At 45.0% G+C, this 27,415-nt stretch overlaps 2 protein-coding genes across 3 annotated transcripts in view; both read left to right on the forward strand.

The window, feature by feature from the left end:
• LOC138965186 (phospholipid-transporting ATPase ABCA3-like) overlaps positions 1 to 4,513 on the forward strand; it is a 62,801-nt gene extending 58,288 nt beyond the window's left edge. For both annotated transcript variants that reach the window (XM_070337306.1, XM_070337305.1), the window contains exon 27: positions 266 to 4,513. In XM_070337306.1, the coding sequence (XP_070193407.1) occupies positions 266 to 463 (198 nt within the window). In that variant the 3' untranslated portion in view covers positions 464 to 4,513. The remainder of the gene's footprint in view (positions 1 to 265) is intronic.
• An 892-nt stretch (positions 4,514 to 5,405) lies between these two features.
• The window catches only part of LOC138965650 (phospholipid-transporting ATPase ABCA3-like), a 57,409-nt gene continuing 35,399 nt past the window's right edge, over positions 5,406 to 27,415 (forward strand). Inside the window, exons 1-11 of the mRNA XM_070337825.1 lie at positions 5,406 to 6,559; positions 9,377 to 9,604; positions 12,502 to 12,682; positions 13,529 to 13,765; positions 14,362 to 14,621; positions 15,028 to 15,265; positions 17,352 to 17,525; positions 23,999 to 24,062; positions 24,360 to 24,564; positions 25,957 to 26,091; positions 26,575 to 26,695. Of these exons, the coding sequence (XP_070193926.1) occupies positions 6,527 to 6,559; positions 9,377 to 9,604; positions 12,502 to 12,682; positions 13,529 to 13,765; positions 14,362 to 14,621; positions 15,028 to 15,265; positions 17,352 to 17,525; positions 23,999 to 24,062; positions 24,360 to 24,564; positions 25,957 to 26,091; positions 26,575 to 26,695 (1,876 nt within the window). The 5' untranslated portion in view covers positions 5,406 to 6,526. The remainder of the gene's footprint in view (positions 6,560 to 9,376; positions 9,605 to 12,501; positions 12,683 to 13,528; positions 13,766 to 14,361; positions 14,622 to 15,027; positions 15,266 to 17,351; positions 17,526 to 23,998; positions 24,063 to 24,359; positions 24,565 to 25,956; positions 26,092 to 26,574; positions 26,696 to 27,415) is intronic.

Below are 27,415 nucleotides of genomic sequence, written 5' to 3' on the forward strand. Positions count from 1 at the left end.
AAATGGTCAGTAGGATAAAGGCTCGGTTTCTATGTGAAGCACTTTAAAGAAGTATAGTCAGTGTTTACTAGCTGAGCAAGTTCTTTGGTTTGTACCTTTCAAAATTACTCTGTTCAGTTTCCAGTAGAATTCTTTTACAATCGGTCTTGATCCAATTCTTGATGAATACGTTTGTTTTATTGTCGCGTGTGGTTTACCCACTTGTATTGCTGTGTGGCACTCTGGCTCAGAACCTTTTAGTAACCATGTATGTTATTGCTTGCAGGTACCGGACGCAAGTATACCCCTGTCTCAAGTGTTCTCCGCCATGGAGACAGCAAAGACAGAACTGGGGGTGGAGGACTATTCTGTGCATCAAACGACCCTGGAGCAAATCTTCCTCACCTTCACCAGGGTGCAGTACCCGCCCACTGAGGCGAAGACCCGTTCTGTGCTGGGCAGCATATGTCCCTGCTGCTCCTAACTTCTGTGATTTCTATGGGCCTTGCCACAATGGACGCTGATGCCATGGTGTTGAGCTGTGATGTCACTTGTCTCATCTCAACACTTTATTGTTGCCACTTGACATCATTGTTTGTAATAATTTTTTATTTCACTGAAAACTAATTAGAAACTAAGGGACTGGGTGGCCGAGTGGTAACGCACTTGCGCTCGGAAGCGAGAGGTTGCGAGTTTGACCCTGGGTCAGGGCAATAGCAATTTTCTCCCCCCTTTCCTAACCTAGGTGGTGGGTTCAAGTGCTAGTCTTTCGGATGAGACGAAAAACCGAGGTCCCTTCGTGTACACTACATTGGGGTGTGCACGTTAAAGATCCCACGATTGACAAAAGGGTCTTTCCTGGCAAAAAAATAGATAAAAAATGTCCACCAAAATACCCGTGTGACTTGGAATAATAGGCCGTGAAAAGTAGGATATGCGCCGAAATGGCTGCGATCTGCTGGTCGATGTGAATGCGTGATGTATTGTGTAAAATAATAGGCCGTGAAAGGTGGATGCAGCGCCTAAAGGCTGCATCAAGCGTAGTATTGCCATATCATGCCAGTTTCTGAACGAGATAAAACAAATTCCCATGATATTTATTTCTTCCATGTCCATATTCATTCTTTTGCTTCATTGATGATATATTATGCTCATTTGTTTGCCTCATTCACAAATCATTGTATCCATTCTTTTACTTCATTCAAAATATTATTGTATTCATTCTTTTACTTCATTCAAGATATTATTCATTCAAAAAATCCAATGTCCAATCGATACATTATACGTTATTTGCATTTTTGGCCAAAATATGACATTTTACACAGATCGAGACAGTCAGTGTTCCTCCGAGACCGCGCTAGCGGTGGAGGTGAACAATGACTGTCGAGATCTGTGTAAAATGTCATATTTTGGTCAAAAATACAAATAACATTTATGTATTGATCGATTCCGTTTAGAATTCCTTTTAGTTTTTATGATTGAACGCACACAAACATGGCCGCCTAAATAAGAAGTTTTCTCGGCGTCTGACGTCACATGGCTCAAAGAAGGGAAATCTAGTTTTCAATCGATACATTATTGTATTCATTCTTTTACTTCATTCAAGATATTAATTATTGTATTAATTCTTTTGCCTCAAAAAACAGGAAGACACTTTTTTTTCGTCATGTGAGAAAAGTTAATTGAGATGCTATATACACATCAGAATGCTGTGAGCCTGAAGAGTGGTGCTGACTTCATCATGGTGTTGTTTGCACTCTGAGGTGAAGTCAGTGAAGATTATAAATCACACACCAGTAGCTGAATAATTTCAAGTCTGAATAACATATAAACAGATAGACAAGCAAACAAGAAAGACAGAACAGAAAAAAATCAAAGTGAATGCAAAGATTTGATGAATCAAAGCACATGTACTGATCAAATGATTTTAACCTGATCATAATGCGTCTTTCAAATGATATCAACTGTGGTGTTGGTTTTGTGTGTGTGTGTGTGTTTTTATGTAGGTGTTTGTGTGTGTAATGTGGGTGTGTTTTGTTTGTTTATTTTATTTGCTTTTGTTTAAGCCAAAAACAGATCAAATTTGCTATTTCATGTTGTATGATGTCGGGTTTTAGATTGTGTTTAAAGTTTTAACTGATCACTGGTTACTATAGCAACACCAGCTGATTGGTTATGCTCCAAAGTTGTTGTTAAACTTGTGGTAACAATTGTTTTGTGCTGTTTTGTTAAAGTATTCTCACTTGTTTTATTTTGATGCATTCTTCTGTATAATTAATCAGTAAAATAAAGCCAAATAATCAGCTTTATTCTTTCATGGTGTGATTTGCTAAGTTTTAACATTTTATACACATTATGCAGTTCTGGGACCAAAACCATTGGCCGTATGTTGTCTCCTCTTTAGTGTGGCTCAGTTCTCTCTCTGTTATTCTGCACTGACTGTTTTTGTTGAGATTATGTATGCCTTGTTTTTAAAGACCCGTTTCTTATTGTGAGTTAGATTTGCTGTTATGAGCTAGGTTTTACGCTGATTTCCATTTGTGTGTTCGAAGATGCAGGTATTACCAGTGTGTGTTTGTGTTTGTGTTTGTGTTGATGCATATGTGTGTGCGTTCGTGTGTGTTTTAAATAATGTAAGATGTACATAAAGCATAGTGCCATGACCCCCCGCGGGTTAGGGGGAGTCCCATATTGGTTGGGACGAGAAAGAATTTACCCGATGCTCCCCAGCATGTCGTAAGAGGCGACTAACGGATTCTGTTTCTCCTTTTACCCTTGTTAAGTGTTTCTTGTATAGAATATAGTCAATTTTTGTAAAGATTTTAGTCAAGCAGTATGTAAGAAATGTTAAGTCCTTTGTACTGGAAACTTGCATTCTCCCAGTAAGGTAATATATTGTACTATGTTGCAAGCCCCTGGAGCAAATTTTTGATTAGTGCTTTTGTGAACAAGAAACAATTGACAAGTGGCTCTATCCCATCTCCCCCCTTCCCCCGTCGCGATATAACCTTCGTGGTTGAAAACGACGTTAAACACCAAATAAAGAAAGATAGTGCCATGACAAACATCGTGCATCAACCAATGTGACAAACACTGATTGTCAGGCTTGGTGCAATAAATGAACTATTTGTCAAGAGACGGAGATCATCCGGTGTGTACATGCGTGGTTATAAGAAGAAGAGAGAATGATTTCCAGTTACACAATAGGTAAGAGCAGGTTACGCATGGGGAAGGGGTGGGGGTGGGAAGATTGACGGGGAAATAACTAGGGGGAAAAGACACGCTAAGAGATCAGGATATTGCTATTAAGCCAGTCCAGTTCGGCAGTTGCACTCAGCAGAATCAGGTTCATGATATCGATGGCTGTTTGGAATCTGCTGTTCGGAAACCTCCCTTTTTTTTCTTTTTTTTCTTTTTTACATTTAGTCAAGTTTTGACTAAATGTTTTAACATAGAGGGGGAATCGAGACGAGGTGTGTGTGTGTCTGTGCGTGTGTGTGTGTGTAGAGCGATTCAGACCAAACTACTGGACCGATCTTTATGAAATTTGACATGAGAGTTCCTGGGAATGATATTCCCGGACTTTTTTTTCTTTTTTTAGATAAATACTTTTGATGACGTCATATCCGGCTTTTTGTAAAAGTTGAGGCGGCACTGTCACACCCTCATTTTTCAATCAAATTGATTGAAATTTTTGTAAAGCAATCTTCGACGAAGGCCGGACTTCGGTATTGCATTTCAGCTTGGTGGCTTAAAAATTAATTAATGACTTTGGTCATTAAAAATCTGAAAATTGTAATAAATTTGTTTTTGATATAAAACGATCCAAATTTACGTTCGTCTTATTCTACATCATTTCCTGATTCCAAAAACATATAAATATGTTATATTTGGATTAAAAAAAATCTCTGAAAATTAAAAATATAAAAAGTATGATCAAAATTAAATTTCCGAAATCGATTGAAAAACAATTTAATCTTATTCCTTGTCATATAGATATGATATGTTTGGATTAAAAACACGCTCAGGAAGTTAAAACGAAGAGAGGTACAGAAAAGCGTGCTATGCAGCACAGCGAAACCACTACCGCGCTGAACAGGCTCGTCAGTTTCACTCCGTTATGCACAAGCGGCGGACTACGGTCATTGTGAAAAAATGCAGTGCGTTCAGTTTCATTCTGTGAGTTCCACAGCTTGACTAAATGTAGTAATTTCGCCTTACGCGACTTGTTTTAGGTTTGTGCTTGAGCATCAGCACAGAATGGACCTCCATTGAGAGAATGATTAAGAAAGAAGGGAGAAGAGTTCTGTGTGTGTCTGGGGGATGTGTCTGTCTCTAAGAAACAGGTGAGAAAAAGGGAGAGAGAGAGAGAAGGAGACAGGGAGAGACAGACATACAGAGAGAACAAAATATATGGGTAAGAGAAACACCATTTTTATCTATGTTTGTGTGTTCTTTTACATATTTGTACAGTTTTTGAGCAGATGGTTTTTACATTTTTTAAATAAGTCAAAATAAAAAAAATGTGAACACATTCAAATATATGTGTGTGAGGTGATGTGATTTGGTGTGTGTGCTTGAGTGTGTGTGTGTGTGTGTACATACTTGAATGTATGTGTCATTTAGTGTCAGTGCATGCATGTAAGCGTGTGTGTGTGTGCAAGAATGCTTCCCCCCGCCCCTTCTGCCATAGTAGAGTGATGTGAAATCCAATGTGCAGGTTATTCTCCACTTTGTACAGACCTTTCACTATAGCATCTTTAAACAGAAAGGCATGGGGGATGAGTTGCATGAAGTATGACAGTAGTCACGGTGTGCTGTGTAAAAGGGGTTTCCACTGTATGAGGGATATGGCTGTTCTGGAGCAGAGTTGTTGGAGCTCTCTTTGATGTCTTGCAGCAGTTGATTTCCTGACAGACTCTATAGCAAACATCTGCAGTTCGTCAAGAAGACGGTGGACCGGAATGTCCTCTCAGATTTGTTAAGGGTGCCGGGTGCTTCGAGCACAGGTTTAGGCACTGAAGTTGGCAGGGAGCTGCCACGTTGGGGTGGATTTGGTGAGGCAGCTTCTATCAGGGAAACTAATGTATACGCCTCTTCCACCATTCTTCACAGCAGTTTTGGCCAAAAACGCCAGTTTTGGCCAAATACGCCAGTTTTGGCCAAAAAAGCAAAGTTTTGGCCAAAAAAGCAAAGTTTTGGCCAAAAAAGTATAGTTTTGGCCAAAAACGCCAGTTTTGGCCAAAAAAATGAATATTGTCCACCCGCGCCAAGCATAGGTTATTACTGATCAAATCGACATGCAAAATGCGACCATTTCACCTTAAAACGAGAAATGAACGCGCACCCAACTTTGAGTGACGTCGTTTTCTTTGTGACGTCTTTCTTATTCAATTCTCTGTTCCAATCACCAAAAAGAAGGCATGTTATGTTTCTCGGGATCAAATAAAGTTCTGGCTGGACTTGCCTGTAAATTATACCAGGTTCGATGCTCTGGCATAATGTGGTATTATTTTAAGATTACGTGGTTTTGGCTTGACCATTCCGCAAATTTTGCCAGGTCGGAAGGAGTGCCAAAACGTCTTATCTGAAGATACGGGGTTCTGGCAGGGAACTCTTGGGGATTTTGACATGACGGAAAGAGTGCCAAAACGTCTTATCTACAGATACGGGGTTCTGGCAGGAAATTTCTGTGGATTTTGTCATGTCAGAGAGTGTGCTAAAACGTCGTATCTGAAGATAGGGGGTTCTGGCAAGACTATTCTGTGGATTTTGTCATTTAGGGAAGAGTGCCAAAACATTGTATCTGAAGATACGTGGTTCCGGCAGGATTACTCTAGGGATTTCATCCACAAATGTGACTTGGCAAAACGAAGTATCTCAGAAATGTTGTAAAACGTCACGATTAACAAATGCTGGCTTCGAATTCTGCGTTTCCTTCTCCTGGATTATGTTCTTCACAAATTGGTTTTGCTCTTGCCTTAATTTTAAAGCTCTGTCTTGCTTTTTCGATTTTTAGCGCTGTTGCAAACTTGTAAAAGTCTCTCTTGAAAAGTTTTCACAAAACGAGATACGGGGTTCTGGCAGGGAACCCTCGATTTATCCTGGACCGCCAACTAGCTCTCTCTCCGCTCTTTCTCTCTATCTACGAGGTAGCGGCCTCTCGCATTTAGGAACCTACGCTTACATGGCCTTTCAGAAATCAGGGGGATGTCATACCCGGTGTCGATTGTAAACATGGACGAAGTTGCCGAGGTAAGTTCTGAAAATGCTAAAATAAACTCAGCTAAAGTGCATATGGAACATGTTTTTCGATGAGTTTTGTTAAGTTTAGTTTGGAGTTTTGGAAAATCCAGTTCATTGTCACCTCCCATTGTCACAAATAACTGGAGCGTGCTTTCTTTTCACTGTCTTCGAATCGCTGCCCTTTCAAACCGGACGCTAAGCGCCCCTGAAAGTCGAGCGTCGTAACCTCGAAGGATCACGTGACGAGTTGGCGGTCCAGGCTATTTGGTCTATAGATGCAAAAACGGAGGGCGGAGGCGGCATGAAGGAGAAAGTGGCCGACAGTCCCCTGGAGGTAGATACACGCTTCTTCTCTTCTGGTAGCATCATATTGGACTCTCTCTCTCTCTGGCTCTCTCTCTGGCTCTCTCTCTCTCTGTGTGTCTGTCTCTCTCTCTCTCTCTCTCTTTCTCTCTTTCTTTCTCTCTCTCTTTCTCTTTCTCTCTTTCTTTCTCTCTCTCTCGCTCTCTCTCTCACTCTCTCTCTCTCTCTCTGTCTGCCTGTCTCCCCCTCTTTCTCTTTCACTCCCTCTCTCTGACTGTCTGTCTGTCTGTCTCTCTCTCTCTCTCTCTCTCTCTCTCTCTCTCTCTCTCTCTCTCTCTCTCTCTCTCTCTCTCTCTCTCTCTCTCACTCACTCTCTCCATTCCTCTGTCTCTCTTTCTCTTTTTACATTTAGTCAAGTTTTGACTAAATGTTTTAACATAGAGGGGGGAATCGAGACGAGGGTCGTGGTGTATGTGTGTGTGTGTGTGTGTGTGTGTATGTGTGTGTGTGTGTGTGTGTGTGTGTGTGTGTGTGTCTGTCTGTGCGTGTGTGTGTGTGTAGAGTGATTCAGACTAAACTGCTGCACCGATCTTTATGAAATTTGACATGAGAGTTCCTGGGAATGATATCCCCGGACTTTTTTTTCATTTTTTTAATAAATACCTTTGATGACGTCATATCCGGCTTTTTGTAAAAGTTGAGGCGGCACTGTCACACCCTCATTTTTCAATCAAATTGATTGAAATTTTGGCAAAGCAATCTTCGACGAAGGCCGGACTTTGGTATTGCATTTCAGCTTGGTGGCTTAAAAACTAATGAATGAGTTTGGTCATTAAAAATCGGAAACTTGTAATTAAAATTATATTTTTATTAAACAATCCAAAAACAATTTCAGCGTTATTTGCAGAAGAATAGCGCGTGTTCTAATTTCTATGACACAGACATAGAACGACGGAAATTTGACCAATCAGAGCAAACCAGAGCGATGACGTCAGCTGCTCGCGGCGCGGCATTCGAATGCAACTGAACCTTCTTGTCAGGTGACCCGCTCACTGATACCGCGTTGTGAAAAAAATCGTCGATGTGTGGCCACTCGGCAAATCCCGCGCGACGCACAAAACGGCCTGCGGCGCATAGAGCGTAAAACGGCGTCCAAGTCTGGCTTAGCGTTCTAGAATTTTCTGGTTACGTGTGAGCTCGTTTTCCCATTTGGGTTCCCCAAGCTATAGGCCTACTCTGAGAGCATAGTCAGCTTCACTCCGCTTTCGTTGAGTAGCCTGCATGCTGGATATTTTCGTGTTTCCATAACCCACCAAACTCCGACATGGATTACAGGATCTTTTCCGTGTGCACTTGGTCTTGTGCTTGCGTGTACACACGAAGGGGGTTAAGTCACTAGCAGGTCTGCACATAAGTTGACCTGGGAGATCGGAAAATTCACTCTTAACCCACCAGGCGGCAGCGACCGGGATTCGAACTCACGACCTCCCGATTAGGAGGCCGACGTCTTACCACCACGCCACTGCGCCCGTCTGTGTGTTAGTTATGACAGTGATTGTTTTCCGAGACCGTGCTAGGGGTCGAGGTGAAAAGTGTTTGTCGAAATCTGTGTAAAATGTCATATTATGGTCAAAAATACGAATAACATTTATTTATTACCCCCTCTGCTTCTTTACCTCTGTAAACTTGTAGGGGTAGTTATTTTTCGATAAGGACCCAGCAACCAAACAAATAACGACCCAGCAACAGCCTGAATCCTCGATAGTGCAATGGGTTGAGAAGTTGTTTTGTTTCGGTACTACTTTTTGCGACTGAAAAGTTCCGAACGCTCTAACGTACGAAGTATACATCTCTGGAGCAAACAATACAAATATACCGCATTTAAATTAACAACTACAGGCCTGAACACATGAATCTTCATATAAAATCCATGAGTTCGGTTGTTTTCTGAATCTAGATTTGCCGTGCTCAAACGTTCATCACAAGCAATTTCCCGCAAGGCAAGTAACTCATACTTTGTCTAGCGACAAGAGTAGTTCCCCTTCTTTTCACTCTGTTTCTTCGACAACAGACTGCAATCCGACTGTCAGTTTTCAACAATATTTCATTTAATAAACAGATCACACGCAACCAAATGCACACATCTCATCAATTTAAACAACATAAAGCGGTTTCATACACTATTTTCCCCAGAAAACTGAACTTCATTCAGTTTTTAACGTTGGAACACGGGTGCAAAAGTTCGTCTGCTAGTCCCATTTGACGAAAGAACATTATCCTAAGCGATACCAAAACATATACAGAACACACAATATCTGCCTTTGCCGCCACAGCAGAATAACAGCATATCTGTGTACTTGATTTTAGTCCAAAATAGGAAAACTGACAAGAAGTGTTAACAGAATGGAATGATTTGCACGGAACTATACAACCGCGCATTAATCGATCGCCTGCGCAGGTTGACTGGTTGAGTGAATAGGATTCGATCAAACTTTCGCAAAAAACCTCCTCTTTTCTTTGAATAACTGAAGAAAGGAGGAATAAAGAGGTTACACACCTCGTCTCAGTGATTATAAAAAATAATGGTCTCAGTTCGCGGTCATGAAAAAGCTCGCTAAAGCTCGCATTTTTCATGATCCGCTAACTTCGACCATTATTTTTAATAATCACTGAGACTCGGCGTGTAACCTCTACATATTATGGTCAAAAATACGAATAACAATTATGTATCAATCCATTCCAGCTAGAATCTTTTCTTTTTTTCTTCTACTGAACGGGCACAAACATGCCCGGGGAACATTCAGTGTTCAATCGTATAATATATTTTGTTCCATTGTTTGTGTGACAGTTGCTGGGATCAGGAGGCCGGGGCCAGTACGGAGCAGACCATGGAGCGGCAGCAAACAGCGGCCAGGCATCGTCAGCCCGGAGCTCAGCCAAGCGTGTGGGCTTCCCCTGCCAGGTGGGCCTCCTGCTGTGGAAGAACCTGCTGCAACAGAAACGCAGTGTCAAGGTCACGGTGGCTGAGATTCTCATCCCCCTGTTGGGCGCCGTCATTATGCTGGTCATTAGACAGGTATGTGATCTGTTGTGTGGTGTGCTTGTTATTATGATGATCGTTGTAATATAGACAGGTATGTGATTTTGTGTGTGACAAGATTGTTCTTTTCTTCCGATTCTATCGTACCGGTTCTCTTGTAGTTACTGTGCCTGTTTGTCTTTGGTTATTATTCTCTTGTGCTTGTCTGCTTACACACAGAGTAAAGGATGATCTCTCTTGCCCATGACGTAATTTCTCTGTACCTCTAGTGTGCTCCCTGCTTTCAAAATTCTACGTTGGAATGTAGGCGGCGGAGACACACACAGAGTAAAGGATGATCTCCCTTGCTCATGACGTAATTTCTCTGCATTCTCGCTCTTGACGTCATTCTATATATATCACACCGGTGACACTATGACGGTTCCCCTACGCTTTGTGTTCGGTGCCCTGACCCTTTGTGTTCGGTTCCCACTCGGTTCCCACACGCCAAAATTCGCGGACAAGATCGAGGTACTGTCACCCAAAACATCCATTTATGGTAGTATTACGCAATGTTGCTCTCTGAGAATGGTCTTGTTAGATCTGTGAGTGTTTACACTACATGCCTAGGTGCTGTTGGATTGAAGGTTTTTGATATTTTAGCCGTTATTAGGTAGAATGCCTTTCACTTTACTGCAAAACTGCATAATTCGTAGCATCGGCAAGAAATATCCTACCAAAAAATGCCTGCTTGGAACTGTCGTTGGTCCAGCAAAAAGTTACATACACACAACTCTCCAACACCAAGGTTGAACGCTTCATTCCGGGCGGCGCCACTCTGGCGCTGGGCGCCCTTGCTGGTGCCAAGCAGTTGTCCGTGACGGATATGAAAGCTGTTAAAACCACTTTTTAACCTATTTTAAATCTGCCCTTTAACTTACCTTCTTTGTGCGTGTTAAAATGGCTGAACAAGGTGAAAGCGGTCACGGATTTATCATATTACAGTGGAACTGTCGCTCTATCAACTCTAACTTCTCTCAGCTATATAATTATATATCAAATCACTCTGCTGACATCTTAGTTATCCAGTCAGTCAAGAGAAAACGCTCCCTACTGCCTTCTATATATGGTTTTGACTTCCCTCCCATAGTAGAGCAAAAGGGCTCAGGGCAACTCATTCAAACAGCTATTTATCTAAAGTCTTCCTTAAATTACAAACCCTTTGCACCTCTCATCCCTAGTTCAGAAAATCTCAGTACATGTGCTGTTGAAATCGAAATAAAAGGATCCAAAAACCTCAACATAGTTAACATATATTACCCCCACGGGTGTAATAAAAAAGGAACTACCGACTGGCTAAAATCCCTGGATCATAGCAGGGCACACTGGTGCGTGATGGGTTGATTTTAATAATCACCACCCTCTGTGGGACTCTGCTAACCCTAGATACAAACATGCCAATAGCAACCTTGCTGACGTCATTTTGGAAACTGACTTTTGTATACTAAACGATGGCTCGGCAACCAGACTTCCAGACAGAGCTGACCATTCCCCGTCAGCAATCGATCTCTCCCTTTGCTCAAATGCCATAGTCACTGACATCGACTGGAACGTTTTCCCGGACGCCCTCGGCTCCGATCACTTACCCATTGTTCTTACCTTCCGCCACTTCGCCCCTAATCGCAATAACTCGGAGGTCAGAAAAAAGTACAATTACAAACAGGCAAATTGGGACAGCTTCCGTGCGGAGCTCGAGGGTGTCAGGGAGGAAACTCTCCTTACGGATGACATCGAAGCCTCTTACAATAACATACGTCAATGTATACTCACTGCTGCCAGCCAATAATCACATTCCGCTTAAATCAGTAAATCCTAACTGTAAGGCCAAAAGGAATGAGTGGTGGAATGCAGACTGTGATGAAGCCTTGGCAAACAAGCGATATCACATTAGGACATATCTCAGGCACTGCTCAGACGCTAACTTCACGAATATGAAGTCAGCTGAAATACAATTTAACCAGATCACCGCTGAGGCTAAACTTCAAAACTGGGAAAACTTTGTCCAAAAAGAAACTAAAGATTACAAAGACATGCAGACAGACAGATCTAGATCTAGTGTCTCGCTTTCTTGCACAGTGTCACCTATGCTTACTGTGTGTGTGTGTGTGTGTGTGTGTATGTGTGACGGAGTGATTGAGTTTGTGTTACTGTTTGTCTATTTCTTACGTGAGCCTTGAAGGCTTCGCCTCTTGTTTTATTAGTGCTTTTGTGAACAAGAAACAATTAACGTTACAAGTGGCTCTATCCCATCTCCCCCCCTTTTCCCGTCGCGATATAACCTTCGTGGTTGAAAACAACGTTAACACCAAATAAAGAAAGAAAGGTACACACGCCCTTATCGGTACATCATCGACTATGATTGTTCTCTGGAACAAAGCTGTTTAATGCATTTTGCGAGTATTTCTAGCTAGCTCTTCTGCGGCGCAGTAGGCCCTATAGACGATGAAGGTGTCCAAGATCTCAGGAGATGCGTGTGTAACCACTAGGTATTCAGTCAAATCCGTGTAAGAGGCTTTCAACTGACAGGGACAACCAAGCCACCATTATGCACCGACTTGACATAGATCAACAAGCGTGACTTTAGAATAAGGTATGTGCAGAGGTTAAGCCCTCAGTGCCTCATCTGAACAGACAACTAAAGCTTGATGTTTCCGTCACACTTTGTCTTTTAGATCTTCATGGGATATATAGGTTACAACACTCGTGATTTTTTATATGGCTTGTATTTCAGTCAAGACCCAGCGGGAATATCAAGGGACTCACTCGCCAGAGGCTCGTACTTATATATGATATGGACTTGTACTCTGTACTGGTCCACTGTACCGGATCTGTGGTACTGGTTCTATTTACTGTGGTTGCCTTCTGCCATTTCAAAAGTTCATTTGTGTGTGTAGGTGGTGAAGGTGACGGACCAGCCTTTACCCACACTGTACAGGCAGCAGGACCTCGGGCCTGGGTTTGGTAACAACCTGTCCCAACCGTCCTCCCTGATGCTGTACGCTCCAAACACCTCGGCCCTCATCAACACCGTCATGGACGATGTCAACAACACGCTGGCTGTGGACAACCTGAGAGGTAAGGCGCTCTGTTTGTTGACCTTTCTCTCTCACACAATGTTTGGCTGTACCCATTGTCAAACAGCGCAGAGCAACACGTTTTATGTGCAATCACATGGTTGACATGTTAATTACTACAGTGGTATACTTACTGTCTGCAGCAAGGTTACAGGCATAGGTTAACTTTTACTTTGAAAGCATGAACACAATTTTGATCAATACAGTGGACCTATACCCACCCCCTCCACCCCCCTTGTTGAGACCATCCAATTTAAGACTCCCTCTCTTTTAAGACCCAATTTTCTCAGAATTTCTGTTCATAGCCTCTGTACATTTACCACCATTTTAAGACTCCCTCCCTTTTAAAGGCTGACATAGTCCTATCTAATTAGTTTAATTACTTCCAGGGCTTTTCCCATCGTTGCGGGGATGTATAAATTAAGCTTCCTGCTAAGTTTTAGGTTTGAAGTCCTTACCAATTACGAGAAATAATTAATTCTTTATTGCATTGTTTAGCAACAGTTCTCCAGGACTTGGGCTATTTTTAGACCGTTGAGGTCACTTCGTGACGTTTCGTAAACCAAAGATGGCGTTTGAGACTGTTCTGTTTACATTCGACACTATCAACACCACTTTGCAATACTGAAATAATTTTTTCTGTGTTCGAAAGCTACAGCCAATCGTTATTATATCCCCTTAGGTACAGTTGTATAACATTATTGACACATGTAAACAATATGAATTAATTAATGAACGCTACGAATATGGCAGCCTTTAAGACCTGATTTTCTCAGATTTGTAGAGATCTTAAGATTAAGGTCCTGGATTTGGATTGTTGCTGACTGGGGAGTTCTTTCTGTGACAGGGCAAACCATGGGATTTGCCACAAAAGAGGACGTCATTAAGTATTTTGCAATGGACCAGAGGAGGGCTGAAATGATTCCCTTCGCTGTCATCTTTGACATTGATCCCAGCGCCACGACCTTGCCCTCTGACCTGACCTACACCGTGCGACCTCGTACGCTGAACGACGACAAGTGGCACACACGGAGGATCTTTTCCTTCTACCAGGTGCTCAGCCCTCGCAAGGATAAGAAGGAATGTAGGTTTCATGATGCATGCTATTGTGTAGTCTAGTCTTCTTTGCGCAAGCACTGGGTCTTGATTGCGAAAGAAAATGTCTTTGTGTATGCTTTTAGAATTGAGAGAATGGCCACAAACATATTATTATTTCATTTAAGACTCAAGACTCAAAGATGTTGCTGTCCTTAATAAAAACAAGGAAAATTGCCTATTTAAATCACAAAAGAGCAGTGGTATGCTCGGGGGGGCCCGGTAGCTCAGTTGGTAGATCACTGGACTTGTGATCGGAAGGTCGCAGGTTCGAATTCGAGTTGGAACGGACACTGGTCAACTTTATGTGAAGACCCAGAGACGGAAGCCATATCCCAACCCCGTGTCACCACAATGGCACGTAAAAGACCTCGGTCATTCTGTCAAAAGTGCAGATGGCTGATACCACCTAAACACGCATACATCAAAAGCCGTGAGGGCGTAAAAACTCAAATTATCATATTACCCATATCATGTCCTTAAGAGGCGAAATATTTAGCCTGTAGAACAGTGAGCATTCTCTCTTACCTGGTATGCAGGGTGTACTCAAAGTGAGTTTTCGGCAGGACTTTGTTCAATTTTCAGTGTACTTCAAACGGGGATTTGTGTACGTCCAACGCATAGTGGCAGAATCCCTGATCAGAGTGTGGTCGCTTAGCAATACCTCTACCATCCTGGACAGTGCATCATGGACCATACAGCGGATGCCGTATCCGCCGTACATCGACGACGCCATGACGCAGGTGTTGCAGCAAAACTTACCGACTGTCCTCATGCTGTCCTTCATCCTCTCCGTCATCATCATGACCAAGAATATCGTCTACGAGAAGGAGAGGCAGCTCAAGGTACGGGTGATCGAGAGAGAGAGAGAGAGAGAGAGAGAGAGAGAGAGAGAGAGAGAGAGAGAGAGAGAGAGAGAGAGGGGGGAGAGAGAGAGTGAGAGAGAGAGACAGAGAGAGAGACAGAGACAGAGAGAAGAGACAGAGAGAGAGAGAGAGACAGAGAGAAGAGAGAGAGAGGGGGGAGAGTGAGTGAGAGAGAGAGAGAGAGAGAGAGATTAGGAGACAAGGAGACAAGAACATCATCTCTGAGACACAGAGAGAGCTCAAGGTATGGATGATTTTAGTTTAGAGAGCTAGAGAGAGAGAGACAAATTAAGACAAAAACAGCCGAATTAACCATAACTCTGAGAATCTATTTTGATGCATCAGGTGAGAGATAACAGGTAAAGTGTCCAGGTGTTGCTTGCAGGAGTCGATGAAGTTGATGGGGATGTCTGCGGCAGCCCACTGGATATCGTGGTTCCTGCAGTTCTTCATCTACCAGATCTTCGTGTGCGCCGTCTACGTGCTGTTCATGTCCATTAAGGTGGGCGGCAAGAAGTCCGTGTTGGTCTACAGCGACCCCTCCATCGTCTTCGTCTTCCTCCTCATTTACTCCGTCACCATCATCGCTTACTGCTTCATGGTCAGCACGCTGGTCAACAAAGGTGGGTGGTCTTCTTCTTCAGCGTTCCAGAATTGTCTGGTTACGTGTGAGCTCGTTTGCCCATTTGGGTTCCCCACACTATACTCTGAGAGCATAGTCAACTCACTCCGCTTTCGTTGAGTAGGCATGCTGGGTATTTTCGTGTTTCCATAACCCACTGAACTCCGACATGGATTACAGGATCTTTTCCGTGCGCACTTGGTCTTGTGCTTGCGTGTACACACGAAGGGGGTTAAGTCACCAGCAGGTCTGCACATAAGTTGACCTGGGAGATCGCAAAAATCTCCACTCTTAACCCACCAGGCGGCAGCGACCAGGATTCGAATTCACGACCTCCCGATTAGGAGGCCGACGTCTTACCACCACGCCACTGCGCCCGTCGGTGGGTGGTCATCTCCCTTCAGGGCTGGCCACACACAGGCTATGCAGGGGGCCACACTTGCATTATGCGCTATGAAACCCTCATGCATCATCTTGTATGTGGGCTCATGATAAAATCATAAGGTTTACGCTAGTTCTACTGCTAATGTGAATATCGTAACGCGGTGAGGTGAAGTTTCAATGAGGACCCAGTTATTTACTACAGTAGAACCCCCCCTTTAAACGAGTTTAAAATCTCTAAGAAAATCCGGTCTTAAAAGGAAGGAAGTCTTAAAATGGGGGTCAGTTTACAGAGGCTATGAATAGAACATCTGAGAAAGGAGGGTCTTATAAAGAAAGAAGTCTTAAATTGGGGGTCAGTTTACAGAGGCTATGGATAGAACATCTGAGAAAGGAGGGTCTTATAAAGAAAGAAGTCTTGAATTGGGGGGTCTTGAAAGAGAGTTATAATTTCCACTCTGCCTGCGTTTGAAGTGTCACTGTGTGTGAAACTGGCTGCATTTGAAGTGTCACTGTGTGTGAAACTGGCTGCATTTGAAGTGTCACTGTGTGTGAAACTGGCTGCATTTGAAGTGTCACTGTGTGTGAAACTGGCTGCATTTGAAGTGTCACTGTGTGTGAAACTGGCTGCATTTGAAGTGTCACTGTGTGTGAAACTGCCTGCATTTGAAGTGTCACTGTGTGTGAAACTGGTTGCATTTGAAGTGTCACTGTGTGTGAAACTGGCTGCATTTTAAGTGTCACTGTGTGTGAAACTGCCTGCATTTGAAGTGTCACTGTGTGTGAAACTGGCTGCATTTGAAGTGTCACTGTGTGTGAAACTGGCTGCATTTGAAGTGTCACTGTGTGTGAAACTGCCTGCATTTGAAGTGTCACTGTGTGTGAAACTGGCTGCATTTGAAGTGTCACTGTGTGTGAAACTGGCTGCATTTGAAGTGTCACTGTGTGTGAAACTGCCTGCAATTGAAGTGTCACTGTGTGTGAAACTGGCTGCATTTGAAGTGTCACTGTGTGTGAAACTGGCTGCATTTGAAGTGTCACTGTGTGTGAAACTGGCTGCATTTGAAGTGTCTCTGTGTGTGAAACTGGTTGCATTTGAAGTGTCACTGTGTGTGAAACTGGCTGCATTTGAAGTGTCACTGTGTGTGAAACTGGCTGCATTTGAAGAGTCACTGTGTGTGAAACTGGCTGCATTTGAAGTGTCACTGTGTGTGAAACTGGCTGCATTTGAAGTGTCACTGTGTGTGAAACTGGCTGCATTTGAAGAGTCACTGTGTGTGAAACTGGCTGCATTTGAAGTGTCACTGTGTGTGAAACTGGCTGCATTTGAAGTGTCACTGTGTGTGAAACTGGCTGCGTTTGACAAGTGTGTGTAACTATGTTTTGTTAATGTTTGAAGAGCAAAGAAACATTTTCGCAATAAGTGATGATGAAGTTTCAATGAGTACCTGTTCTGTACTACAGAGGAACCGCCTCCCCCCCCCACCCCCACCCCCCCTGCCCCTCTTTACCAACCTAAGAAAACCCTAGGAAATCCTGGCCTTGAAAGAAAAGGAGTCTTGAAATGGAGGATAATTTACAAAGGCTATGAACATAACATTTGAGATTTTAAGAAGGTTCTTAAAAAGGAGGAAGTCTTTGAAGAGGTTTTAAAGAGAGGTTCCTCTGTGCCTGCATTTGAAGTGTGTGTAACTATGTTCCCACAGCCAACGTGGCGGCGGCGCTGGGCGGCATCCTGTTCTTCGCCGTGTTCTACCCGTACTACTTCCTGGAGCAGCGCTACGAGGACCTGACGCTGGGGGAAAAGATCGGCGTCTGCACACTCTTCAACATGGCCATGTCCTACGGCATGAAGACCATCGGCCTCTACGAAGGGACAGGTCAGTGTGTGGTCAGGGTTTGCTGATAGTTTGATTGTGTATTATTAGGATCAGAGTATAGTATGCGCATAGTGTTATGTAAAGTCAGGTTAAATTACATATCTTATCCCAATTCACATATAGCAATTTACTTCAGTTTAGTGCCAGGACGCTGAAAACTACGCTCACCCTGGTAAGGGGGAAGTACCCTAAAAATAGAACAGCCTTGACCGTCATAATGATGTCATGACAAGGATACCCCCCAGCATGCTCTGCGCACGCGTGCTCTCGCCGCCATCTTGTAAATCATTCCACTCTTCAGCGCCGTTGGTTGCGGACGTGTTTTGGTCTACGCTCGGGCTATTCCTTAGCCCACTGCTTCTTGGCAGTACCAACCCTGGTCACACGTTTGTTACTTAGCTTTTGGCTGAGTTTGGGTGAGATTTTTCCAGTTTTTCCTTGTTGTGATACTTTCGTTTGCCACAAGTTAGTCTTTGTTTACGTTTTTGACGTTTGAGACTTTCGCCAGTATGGCAGACAGTAGGAAGAAGAAATCTAGTGCTAGACAGGTAGGTAGGGACAGCAGCAGAGTCCCCGTCTAAGAAGGCGGCGAAGAAAGCGAAGGTTTCGAAAACCACAGTTAGTGTGTTTGAACCAGTTTCTAAGACGTCGTTTTCAGTACAAATTGATGACCCTAAGAGTCCTAATATGCAGGCGTTGAAGCATGAGTGCAAGACAGCGCCGGTTAAGTCTAGTGTAGCGTCAGAGAAAGAAGATTTGTCTTCCATGTTTGCTTCGTTTAGCGATGAAATGCGTGCCATGTTTTCAGCGGAGTTTAAGTCGGCGAGTGCGCAGTTGCTCTCTCTGCATGCGGGAGCGGACAACGCTAGCGTGCGACCGAGGGTTAAGGCAACCCCGTCAGCCACGATTACGAGCCCCGATGTTCACGCTGAGCTGGATGGAAGTGCGTCTTCTCACTGTGCATCTTCTGCCTGGAACGACATCTTTTCTGAAGGTACCGTACTGTCAAACAGGGAATTACGCGAGTGCATGCCTGGCAATGATTCAGCGACGGCACAACGTAGTTCCCAACTTCCGCCCGGCGTCGGGCAGGAAGCCGTCAATAGACAGGCATCCGGTCGAAGATTCTCCCTTCCGGTGCTTGCTCTTAGTACGGGAGATACGAAGTGCATGCCTGGCAATGATTCAGCGACGGCACAACGGTCTCAACTTCCGCCACGGGAGCAGGAAGCCGTCAATAGACGGGTAGCTGGTCGAGGTTTTGCTCTTCCGATGCCTGTGCTTAGAACGGAAGATACGCTATCGTCGGTACGGCCTATTCAGGATCTAGTATCGGCACAGCGTTCCACACTTCCGCCCGGGGGGCAGGAAGTATTCTCGAGGGCGGATGCTAGTGGTGGTTATACCTCACTAGCACCCTCACTTCCGGGGGATACCGCCTATAACGATGCTAGTCAATGTGTTGGCGAACTTCCGGAAGGAGAATCGGAATATGGGGATTCCGCTGTGGATGACGATACCAATTTCCATTTACCAGCCAAGCTATACCAAGCGGTAGCAATGGCAGCTCAGGTAGCCTCAAGGTATTTTGAGGAAGGAGTGGTGTCAGCAGCAAATGCTTCGGCACCACCACCTTCAGCTGTTGAAGATTTTCACTCACCACAAGAAGGGACACCAACTTTTAAGTTTCGTGAATCTCCTTTAGTGGCTTACGACATGGCTTTGATCCTGGCTAAGCGTTCGGGGCGCGGGGGTGCGCCGTCTGATTCAGTGCCTCTTCTAGCGGAGCATGGTCAGGCACCAGACTCAGCTAAGCCTTGGCTGGCTGACGCACATCGAGCCCTTCATGTCTCGCAGCAGGCGGGACGAAGGGTGATGTTGAACGCTGTTCCACGTAATCTCATAGACTCCTTTTCATTACCACGTGCGACGCTCCCAGTAACTCCGGAGTTGGCGACGCTCAGAGAAGACGGCTATAGCAGAGACAGATCTGTCCCTTATACAGAAGCCTCTCTCTTGGGTTTGGAGGAAACTGGGAGATTCACCTTGGAATTAGCGTCTCTGTCGGAGACGCTACTCAGGTCTCTCTCCCGGTCTATCGCCACGTCACTGGATCCGTTTGAATTTCGGAGTGACGCGAGCGTAAAGGACGTGACTACTCTGCTAGCTACTTTGGCTAAAGTTTCAGCAGAACAAATGCGTCTGTCTGCGCAGCTTTACGCACATGCAGTGCATACGCGCAGGTCCGCGTTTCTGGCGGGCTCTAAGATACAGGATAAAGCCACGCTGGAGGTGCTTAAGTTTTCGCCGTTCACTGAAGGTTCCTTACTGGGGCAGCCGTCTCTCGACGCCCTCCAGAAGGAAACACAGGACAATCGGGACTTAGCGATCGCTAAGTTAGCTCAACACGGGTTCCCTAAGCCACAGAGCAAGAGCTATGGGCCACCTAAACCTTCCGCCTCTTCGGCGAATAGGGGCAGGTCTACACAAACCAGCTCTTCTTCAAGGGGACGGGGAAGAGGCGCGCCTTACCCTAAGAAGAAGCCGTCTTTCGGCAATTCAAGGGAGTCTGGACGCAAAGCACACCCCCAATGATGCGCCCCCGAACCACTACCTCACAATTCCACCACGCCTTTGGCTGCAGGCGGCCTGTCTCGGGCGCTCGCACTTTGGGCGCTAAAGGTAAACAGTCAGTGGATAGTGAGCATAGTGCGTTCGGGTTTCAGGCTACTCTGGAAGGAGGGAAAGGCTCCCTTAACCAGAGTTCTTCCGAAGTTCAAGTTTCCCGTCAAGCTGGAGGCAAAGACGGCGATACAAGCAGAAATTTTGTCTCTACTTCAGAAGGAAGCGATAGACGAAGTAACGGACCACAACTCCCCAGGTTTCTACGGGAGAATTTTCGTGGTACCGAAGGCTTCAGGGGGCTGGCGCCCTGTCTTAGACTTGTCTCATCTGAACAGATTTCTGAGACAGATCAAGTTTACAATGGAGACTCCAGCGTCAGTCAGGGAAGCACTCAGACCGGGAGACTGGGTGACGTCGATCGACCTGACAGACGCACACTTTCACATCCTCATGCATCCATCAGACCGGAAATGGCTGAGATTTCGGTGGCGAAAGAGAGTGTTCCAATTCAAGGCTCTTCCCTTCGGCCTTTCCTTGGCCCGATGGATTTTCACGATGGTGGTACGCCAGCTGTGCTCTCTAGTCAGGCAGCAGGGCGTACGACTCAGGGCTTATCTCGACGACTGGCCTATCCTCAACCAGGATCGGGAGGCATGCAGTGCCCATACGCGGCTCACACTGTGTCAGGCTCACGAGTTGGGTTTCTCGGTCAATCAAGCCAAGTCGGAACTTACACCATCCCAGTCCTTCACGTACCTGGGAATGAGGTTCAATACGGTAGATTGGTCAGTACGCCCCTCACAGAGGAGGATAGACAAACTGCAGGATCTAGTGAAATCACTGGCGTCACAGAAGCAAGCTCCGGTCCGGGAGCTGGCGTCAGTGCTTGGTCAAATGGAATCTATGGCCACACTTGTCCCTCTGGGGAGAGTACACAAGAGGCCGTTTCAGGCAGCTTTGAGTTCGGTTTGGAACCCCTCCTCCCAGGGATGGCAGGTCTCGGTTCAGCTAGAAGGTTGGTTTCAGCAGACCACAGCTCAGTGGCTGGAACCATGGATTTCTCAGGGAGTCCTCATCACTCCCCCTCCGCCAGAGGAGGATTTGTTCACAGACGCTTCCCTGTCAGGCTGGGGCGCTCATCTCTCTCGCCACACAGCCTCAGACACGTGGACAACAGGCCAAGCCCTCTCGCACATCAATGTTCTCGAGTTAGAGGCTGTAGCTCAAGGTCTTCAGAGCTTTCTACCACTGGTGGGCTGGCAGGCAAGCATGTTCGTCTTCATACAGACAATACCACAGTTGCAGCCTACATCAACAGGCAGGGCGGCTCTCGCTCTCACACTCTGACTCTCAAAGCATGCCAAATTTTGAAGTGGTGTCACCAGCATCAGATAAGGTTGTCAGCAAAATATCTTCCGGGAAAACTGAACGTTTTGGCAGACTCTCTCAGTCGATCATCGAAAGTACTTCACACGGAGTGGACGATCACCCACCACGCTCTACAGCGACTTTGGGTTCAGGTGGAGAAACCAATGGTCGATCTTTTCGTAACACGGTTCTCAAGGAGATTACCAGTGTTCATAATTATCCCCGTTTCCGGACCCCGAAGCCTGGAAAGTGAATGCTCTGGAAGTCGACTCACGCTTTCCCACCATTCCAACTGCTTGGAAAAGTGCTGAGGAAAGCAGAATTGGAGAAACCATCTCTGGTTCTGGTCGCACCGATGTGAACAAGTCAGCACTGGTTTCCAGGTCTCCTCCGACTAGCAGAAGGTCCTCCCATTCCTCTAAATCTGGAAAAGGGAGAATTACTGCAACCACGCACCGGCATTCAGCACGCGAATCCACAGTCTCTGCTCCTTCACGCATGGAGACTGTGAGAAGATCCCTGCGTTTGTCAGGTGCCTCAGAGAGGACACTGGATTTGGTGCAAAAAGCGCACAGGAAGTCTACGAGCTCAGTGTACACTTCACATTGGGCGGCTTAGGTTAAAATAATGGTGTGCAGAGAATCGGGTCAACGCTGTAGCCCCACGTTCTATGCAGGTAGCTAATCACTTGTCATGGTTAGCAGCTCAAGGCAGCTCCCCCTCGTCTCTCCGAGTCAGGCGTTCTGCTATTTCAGCTACTTTGAGGCAGTTAGGTCATAACATTAACCTCAGCGGAGTTATCGCTAGTGTCCTTTAAGGGGCGTCAATAGGGTTTGCTGGAACCAGAGCCCCAGTCCCTGCATGGGATCTCTTCCTGGTTCTGGAATTCTTAAGATCGCAAGATTTTGAACCATTGCAATCAGCTAGTCTAGCTAATCTTACTCGTAAGACACTTTTGCTCGTTCTTTTGGCTACAGCAAGGAGAGGTAGCGAAATTCACGCTCTCTCAGGCTCTTCTAGAGACATAGCTTTTGAAAAAGATGGTTCTATCACTTTACGTTTTAGGCCGGAATTCTTAGCCAAAAACCAGAAGCCTGATCAAATTTCCCCCATAATCAGAATTCTTCCTCTTAGCAAAATTCTAGCTCCAGGGGACCCAGATATGTCTAACTGCCCAGTTCGGCCTCTTACTAGTTACCTGTCTCGCACGGAGCCTATCAGAGCGAATCAGCAGAAGCTGCTTTTCCTATCTCTGAACACGGCTAGGCATAAAGACATATCTAAGGTAACTCTTTCTAAATGGATTTCAACGCTGATTAAACAGGCGTATGAGTGGTGGCAGTGTCAGAAAAAAAGTCAGTTCTCCCTCTAAAGTCGGCTCGAACGCACGAGGCGAGAGCCTGGGCATCCTCCTTAGCTGTGCTACGATCGGGAAGATTGTCTGAAGTCCTCGATTCAGCCATGGAGATCTGAGGATGTTTTTATCAACTTTTACCTGCGCGACGTTTCCAGTACGCGGCAGGACGGTACCAAGGCTCTACCAGCGATGGTAGCAGCAGGGCAATTGTTGCCTAGTTCATAGGTGAGCATCCCACCACCTTAATTAGCAATCTGCTATATGTGAATTGGGATAAGATATGTAATTTAATTGAAAATTTTAATGGTAAATTTTCATTTGATTAATATACTTACCCAATTCACATACTGAAGTCCCTCCCGCCTACCCCGCTTTAGTTCCCCTAAAAATATAATGGGGCGCTTCGAGCGAATGATTTACAAGATGGCGGCGAGAGCACGTGTGCGCAGAGCATGCTGGGGGGTATCCTTGTCATGACGTCATTATGTGACGGTCAAGGCTGTTCTATTTTTAGGGTACTTCCCCCTTACCAGGGTGAGCGGAGTTTTCAGCGTCCTAGCACTAAACTGAAGTAAATGGCTAGATGTGAATTGGGTAAGTATATTAATCAAATGAAAATTTACCGTTAAAATTTTCGAATCAAACTGTTTTCTTATCATGATGAGCTAGTTAACAAGTTTGAAATCCTGAATGTGTGAAATCTTTCACTTTCAGACAGCTGGCTTGGATGACAACTTTTCACTGCTGTATGCTGAGATGATGTGAATGGGCCGAGTACAGTCAGCATCAAGTTTCACAATTAACATTGTTTTGTTTTTATTGTGCTGACAGATAAAGGAGCGCAGTGGAATAGTTTCACCGAGCCAACCAGCGTGGATGACAACTAGTCTCTACTGTTTACTGAGATCATTTGATAGGGCTGTGTGAACTCAGCATCACACCTTCTGATGAAGAGTGTGGTTGTCAATGTTACAACCAATCAGGGGGCGCAGTTGGACAGTTTAACAGAGCCAGCCAGCGAGCATGGACGAAAACTTTTCACTGCTTTTAACCAGAGTGGATCATTTGATAGGGAGGTGTATAGTCAGTTGTGATGAACAGTGTGGTTGTCATGTTGCCACAGGTAAGGGAGCCCAGTGGGACAGCTTCACGGAGCCAGCCAGTGTGGACGACAACTTCTCACTGCTGTTTGTTGTTAAGATTGTTAGACAGTCGGTGTGATGAACAGTGTGGTTATCTATATCTCAACAGGTAAGGGAGCGCAGTGGGACAGCTTCACGGAGCCAGCCAGTGTGGACAACAACTTTTCACTGCTGTTTGTTGTTAAGATTGTTAGACAGTCGGTGTGATGAACAGTGTGGTTATCTATATCTCAACAGGTAAGGGAGCGCAGTGGGACAGCTTCACGGAGCCAGCCAGTGTGGACAACAACTTTTCACTGCTGTTTGTTGTTAAGATTGTTAGACAGTCGGTGTGATGAACAGTGTGGTTATCTATATCTCAACAGGTAAGGGAGCCCAGTGGGATAGCTTTACGGAGCCAGCCAGTGTGGACAACAACTTTTCATTGCTGTACGCCATGATCATGCTGGTGGCTGACGCCTGTCTCCTGGTCGTTATCACCTGGTACCTGGACAACGTCAGGCCTGGAACCTTCGGCGTCCCCCGTCCGTGGTACTTCCCGTTCCAGGTGAGCTTTTTACACAAGGTATTGACTGGGTGGCCGATCCCTTACAGAAAAGAAAAGTCGCTGCAGCTAGCCGCGACCTTGGCGCGAGCCTCGCGACAACAGCGCGGCTAGATGTGACCCTGGCGCGAGGCTCGCGAGAACAGGGCGGCTAGCTGTGACCCTGGCGCGAGGCTCGCGACAAGAGCGCGACTAGCTGCGACCATGGCGCGAGCTTCGCGACAACATCGCGGGTAGCTGCGACCTTGGCGCGAGCCTCGCAACAACATCGCAGGTAGCTGTGACCCTGGCACTTGCGCTCGGAAGCGAGAGGTTGCGAGTTTGACCCTGCATGGGTCAGGGCGTTAGCCATTTTCTCCCCCCTTTCCTAACCTAGGTGGTGGGTTCAAGTGCTAGTCTTTCGGATGAGACGAAAAGCCGAGGTCCCTTCGTGTACACTACATTGGGGTGTGCACGTTAAAGATCCCACGATTGACAAAACGGTCTTTCCTGGCAAAATTGTACAGGCATAGATAAAAATGTCCACCAAAATACCCGTGCGACTTGGAATAATAGGCCGTGAAAAGTAGAATATGCGCCGAAATGGCTGCGATCTGCTGGCCGATGTGAATGCGTATTGTGTAAAAAAAATTCCATCTCACACGGCATAAATAAATCCCTGCGCCTTGAATATGTGCGCGGTATAAATTTCATAAAATTTTTTATAAAATCCCTGCGCTTAGAACTGTACCCACGGAATACGCGCGATATAAGCCTCATATTGATTGATTGATTGAAGGTTATAACTGTAACAAGGTTATAGCCCTTGAGCAGTGTGGGGACAAGGCTGTAATGTTGGCTCTTGTTATCAAATCAAGTTTTATTTTACAAGTGTGCACAAGCATGCAAACACGTTTTTTTTCAACCAGCCCTCCCCCGAGAGAGACAGTACTCTAATGGGTACAATGTTTGTGAGTGTGATGCCGTTTTCTGTAAGTCTGACTGTTATATCCAAAACCAGATAGAACCGACATCCCTCCCTAGAGCGTCTGTAAAATGAAAAAGTCTGGCAGTGGAACAAAATTCAGATGTGGATAGAGCAGTGAATGCAGAGACAGGGCAGTATGAGAGCACACTGGGACAAAAAAACAAGTGTTGAAACAGTTTACCAAAAACAACAAAAAAATTAAATTTAAAAAAAAACCCAGATAGACTGCCAACGTTCCAACATTCAGATTAAAAACAACAAGAATGGTAGGTAATTGGAACGTTTATTATTGACAAAACAAAACGTTACATTTACTAGAATGTGGACCCAAAGATCTTTGAAGTAGACAGACAGACAAACACTTCTAAAACAGATAATAAACTTATCTCAAGTAAAGTAATGAGTGTTCTATCATTTTGTGTCCACAGTCGTCGTACTGGTGTGGTGGGAGGAGGAAGCGCAAGTTCTCTCTGCAGGAGTCATGCGGCGGCCATGACAGTCGGCACTTTGAGCGCGACCCTACAGGCCTGCCCGTGGGCATCAGCATGGTGCATCTGAGAAAGGTCAGAACTGTTGCTATATACATGTATTTCATTCCATCGCTGAGTGTTATAATTGTGTCTCTTATTTCACTTACACTTATTCATGGATTTGCATTGTAAGTTACTATCTATTTATTTAATTTCTTTCTTAATTATTTACCTACTATAGCTGACTGACTGACTGACTTAATTATTTAATTAAATACTCATTCATTTGAAAATTGTTTCTATCTTTAGCACAAATGAAATTTCCATTTTAAGAAAAGAGCTTTTAACAACCTGAAAAATTATTGTGCTAACTCTCATACTGTGTGATATGTTTTATGGGCACAAATACTAACCAGGAGCTATGATTTTGAAGGGATTTTTTCTAAGCAAGATGCATGACTACAGTATTGACTTGAAGGGATGTGAACACTTTTGTCATACTTATGGCTTGAATTCTTTATTTTTATTTCGTGTGATGGTAGATGAAAACGACAAACTGTGTGTTTCTGAAAACAGGCATTTGGCAAGGGCAAAGTAGCTGTGCAGGACTCGATGCTGACGATATACGAAGGGCAGATAACTGTCTTGCTGGGTCACAACGGGGCAGGGAAGACAACCACCATGTCTATGCTGACAGGTAAATAGTCAACGAATGATTGCACTCTCTCGCAACGTCTGTTCCACCATGTTGTGTTTAGTTCTCTCTGCGGGAACTCTTTGATCTCTCCTCTTGCCCGTTCTCCATCCATTCCCATCACTCGGGCGGGGATGTAGCTCAGTCGGTAGCGCGCTGGATTTGTATCCAGTTGGCCGCTGTCAGCGTGAGTTCGTCCCCATGTTCGGCGAGAGATTTATTTCTCAGAGTCAACTTTGTGTGCAGCTCTCCTCGGTGTCCGAACACCCCCGTGTGTACACGCAAGCACAAGACCAAGTGGCACGAAAAAATCCTGTAATCCATGTCAGAGTTCGGTGGGTTATAGAAACACGAAAATACCCAGCATGCTTCCTCCGAAAGCGGCGTATGGCTGCCTAAATGGCGGGGTAAAAACGGTCATACGTACACGTAAAAGCCGTGGGAGTTTCAGCCCATGAACGAACAAACACACAAACAATTCCCATCACTCATCTGCTTTTGCAGAAACCTGACTGAAGTCAAATGGTTGTTTTGTTTTGTTTTGTTTTGTTCTATTATTTTGCCAAACCTGTTATGCTGCGTTGTAACCAGTCTGTTAACCCGTTTTCTTTCTCTCTGTGTATGATCATCATCTCCTCTTTATTCTGCGCCTTTCTTGCTTTGCTAGTCATCCAATAAGCAGTTTACTTTCAGTTCGCATGTTAATGGTTGTATGTATTACAT

The sequence above is a fragment of the Littorina saxatilis genome, linkage group LG4 (genome assembly GCF_037325665.1).
Source record: "Littorina saxatilis isolate snail1 linkage group LG4, US_GU_Lsax_2.0, whole genome shotgun sequence".
Classification (NCBI taxonomy): Eukaryota; Metazoa; Mollusca; class Gastropoda; order Littorinimorpha; family Littorinidae; genus Littorina; species Littorina saxatilis.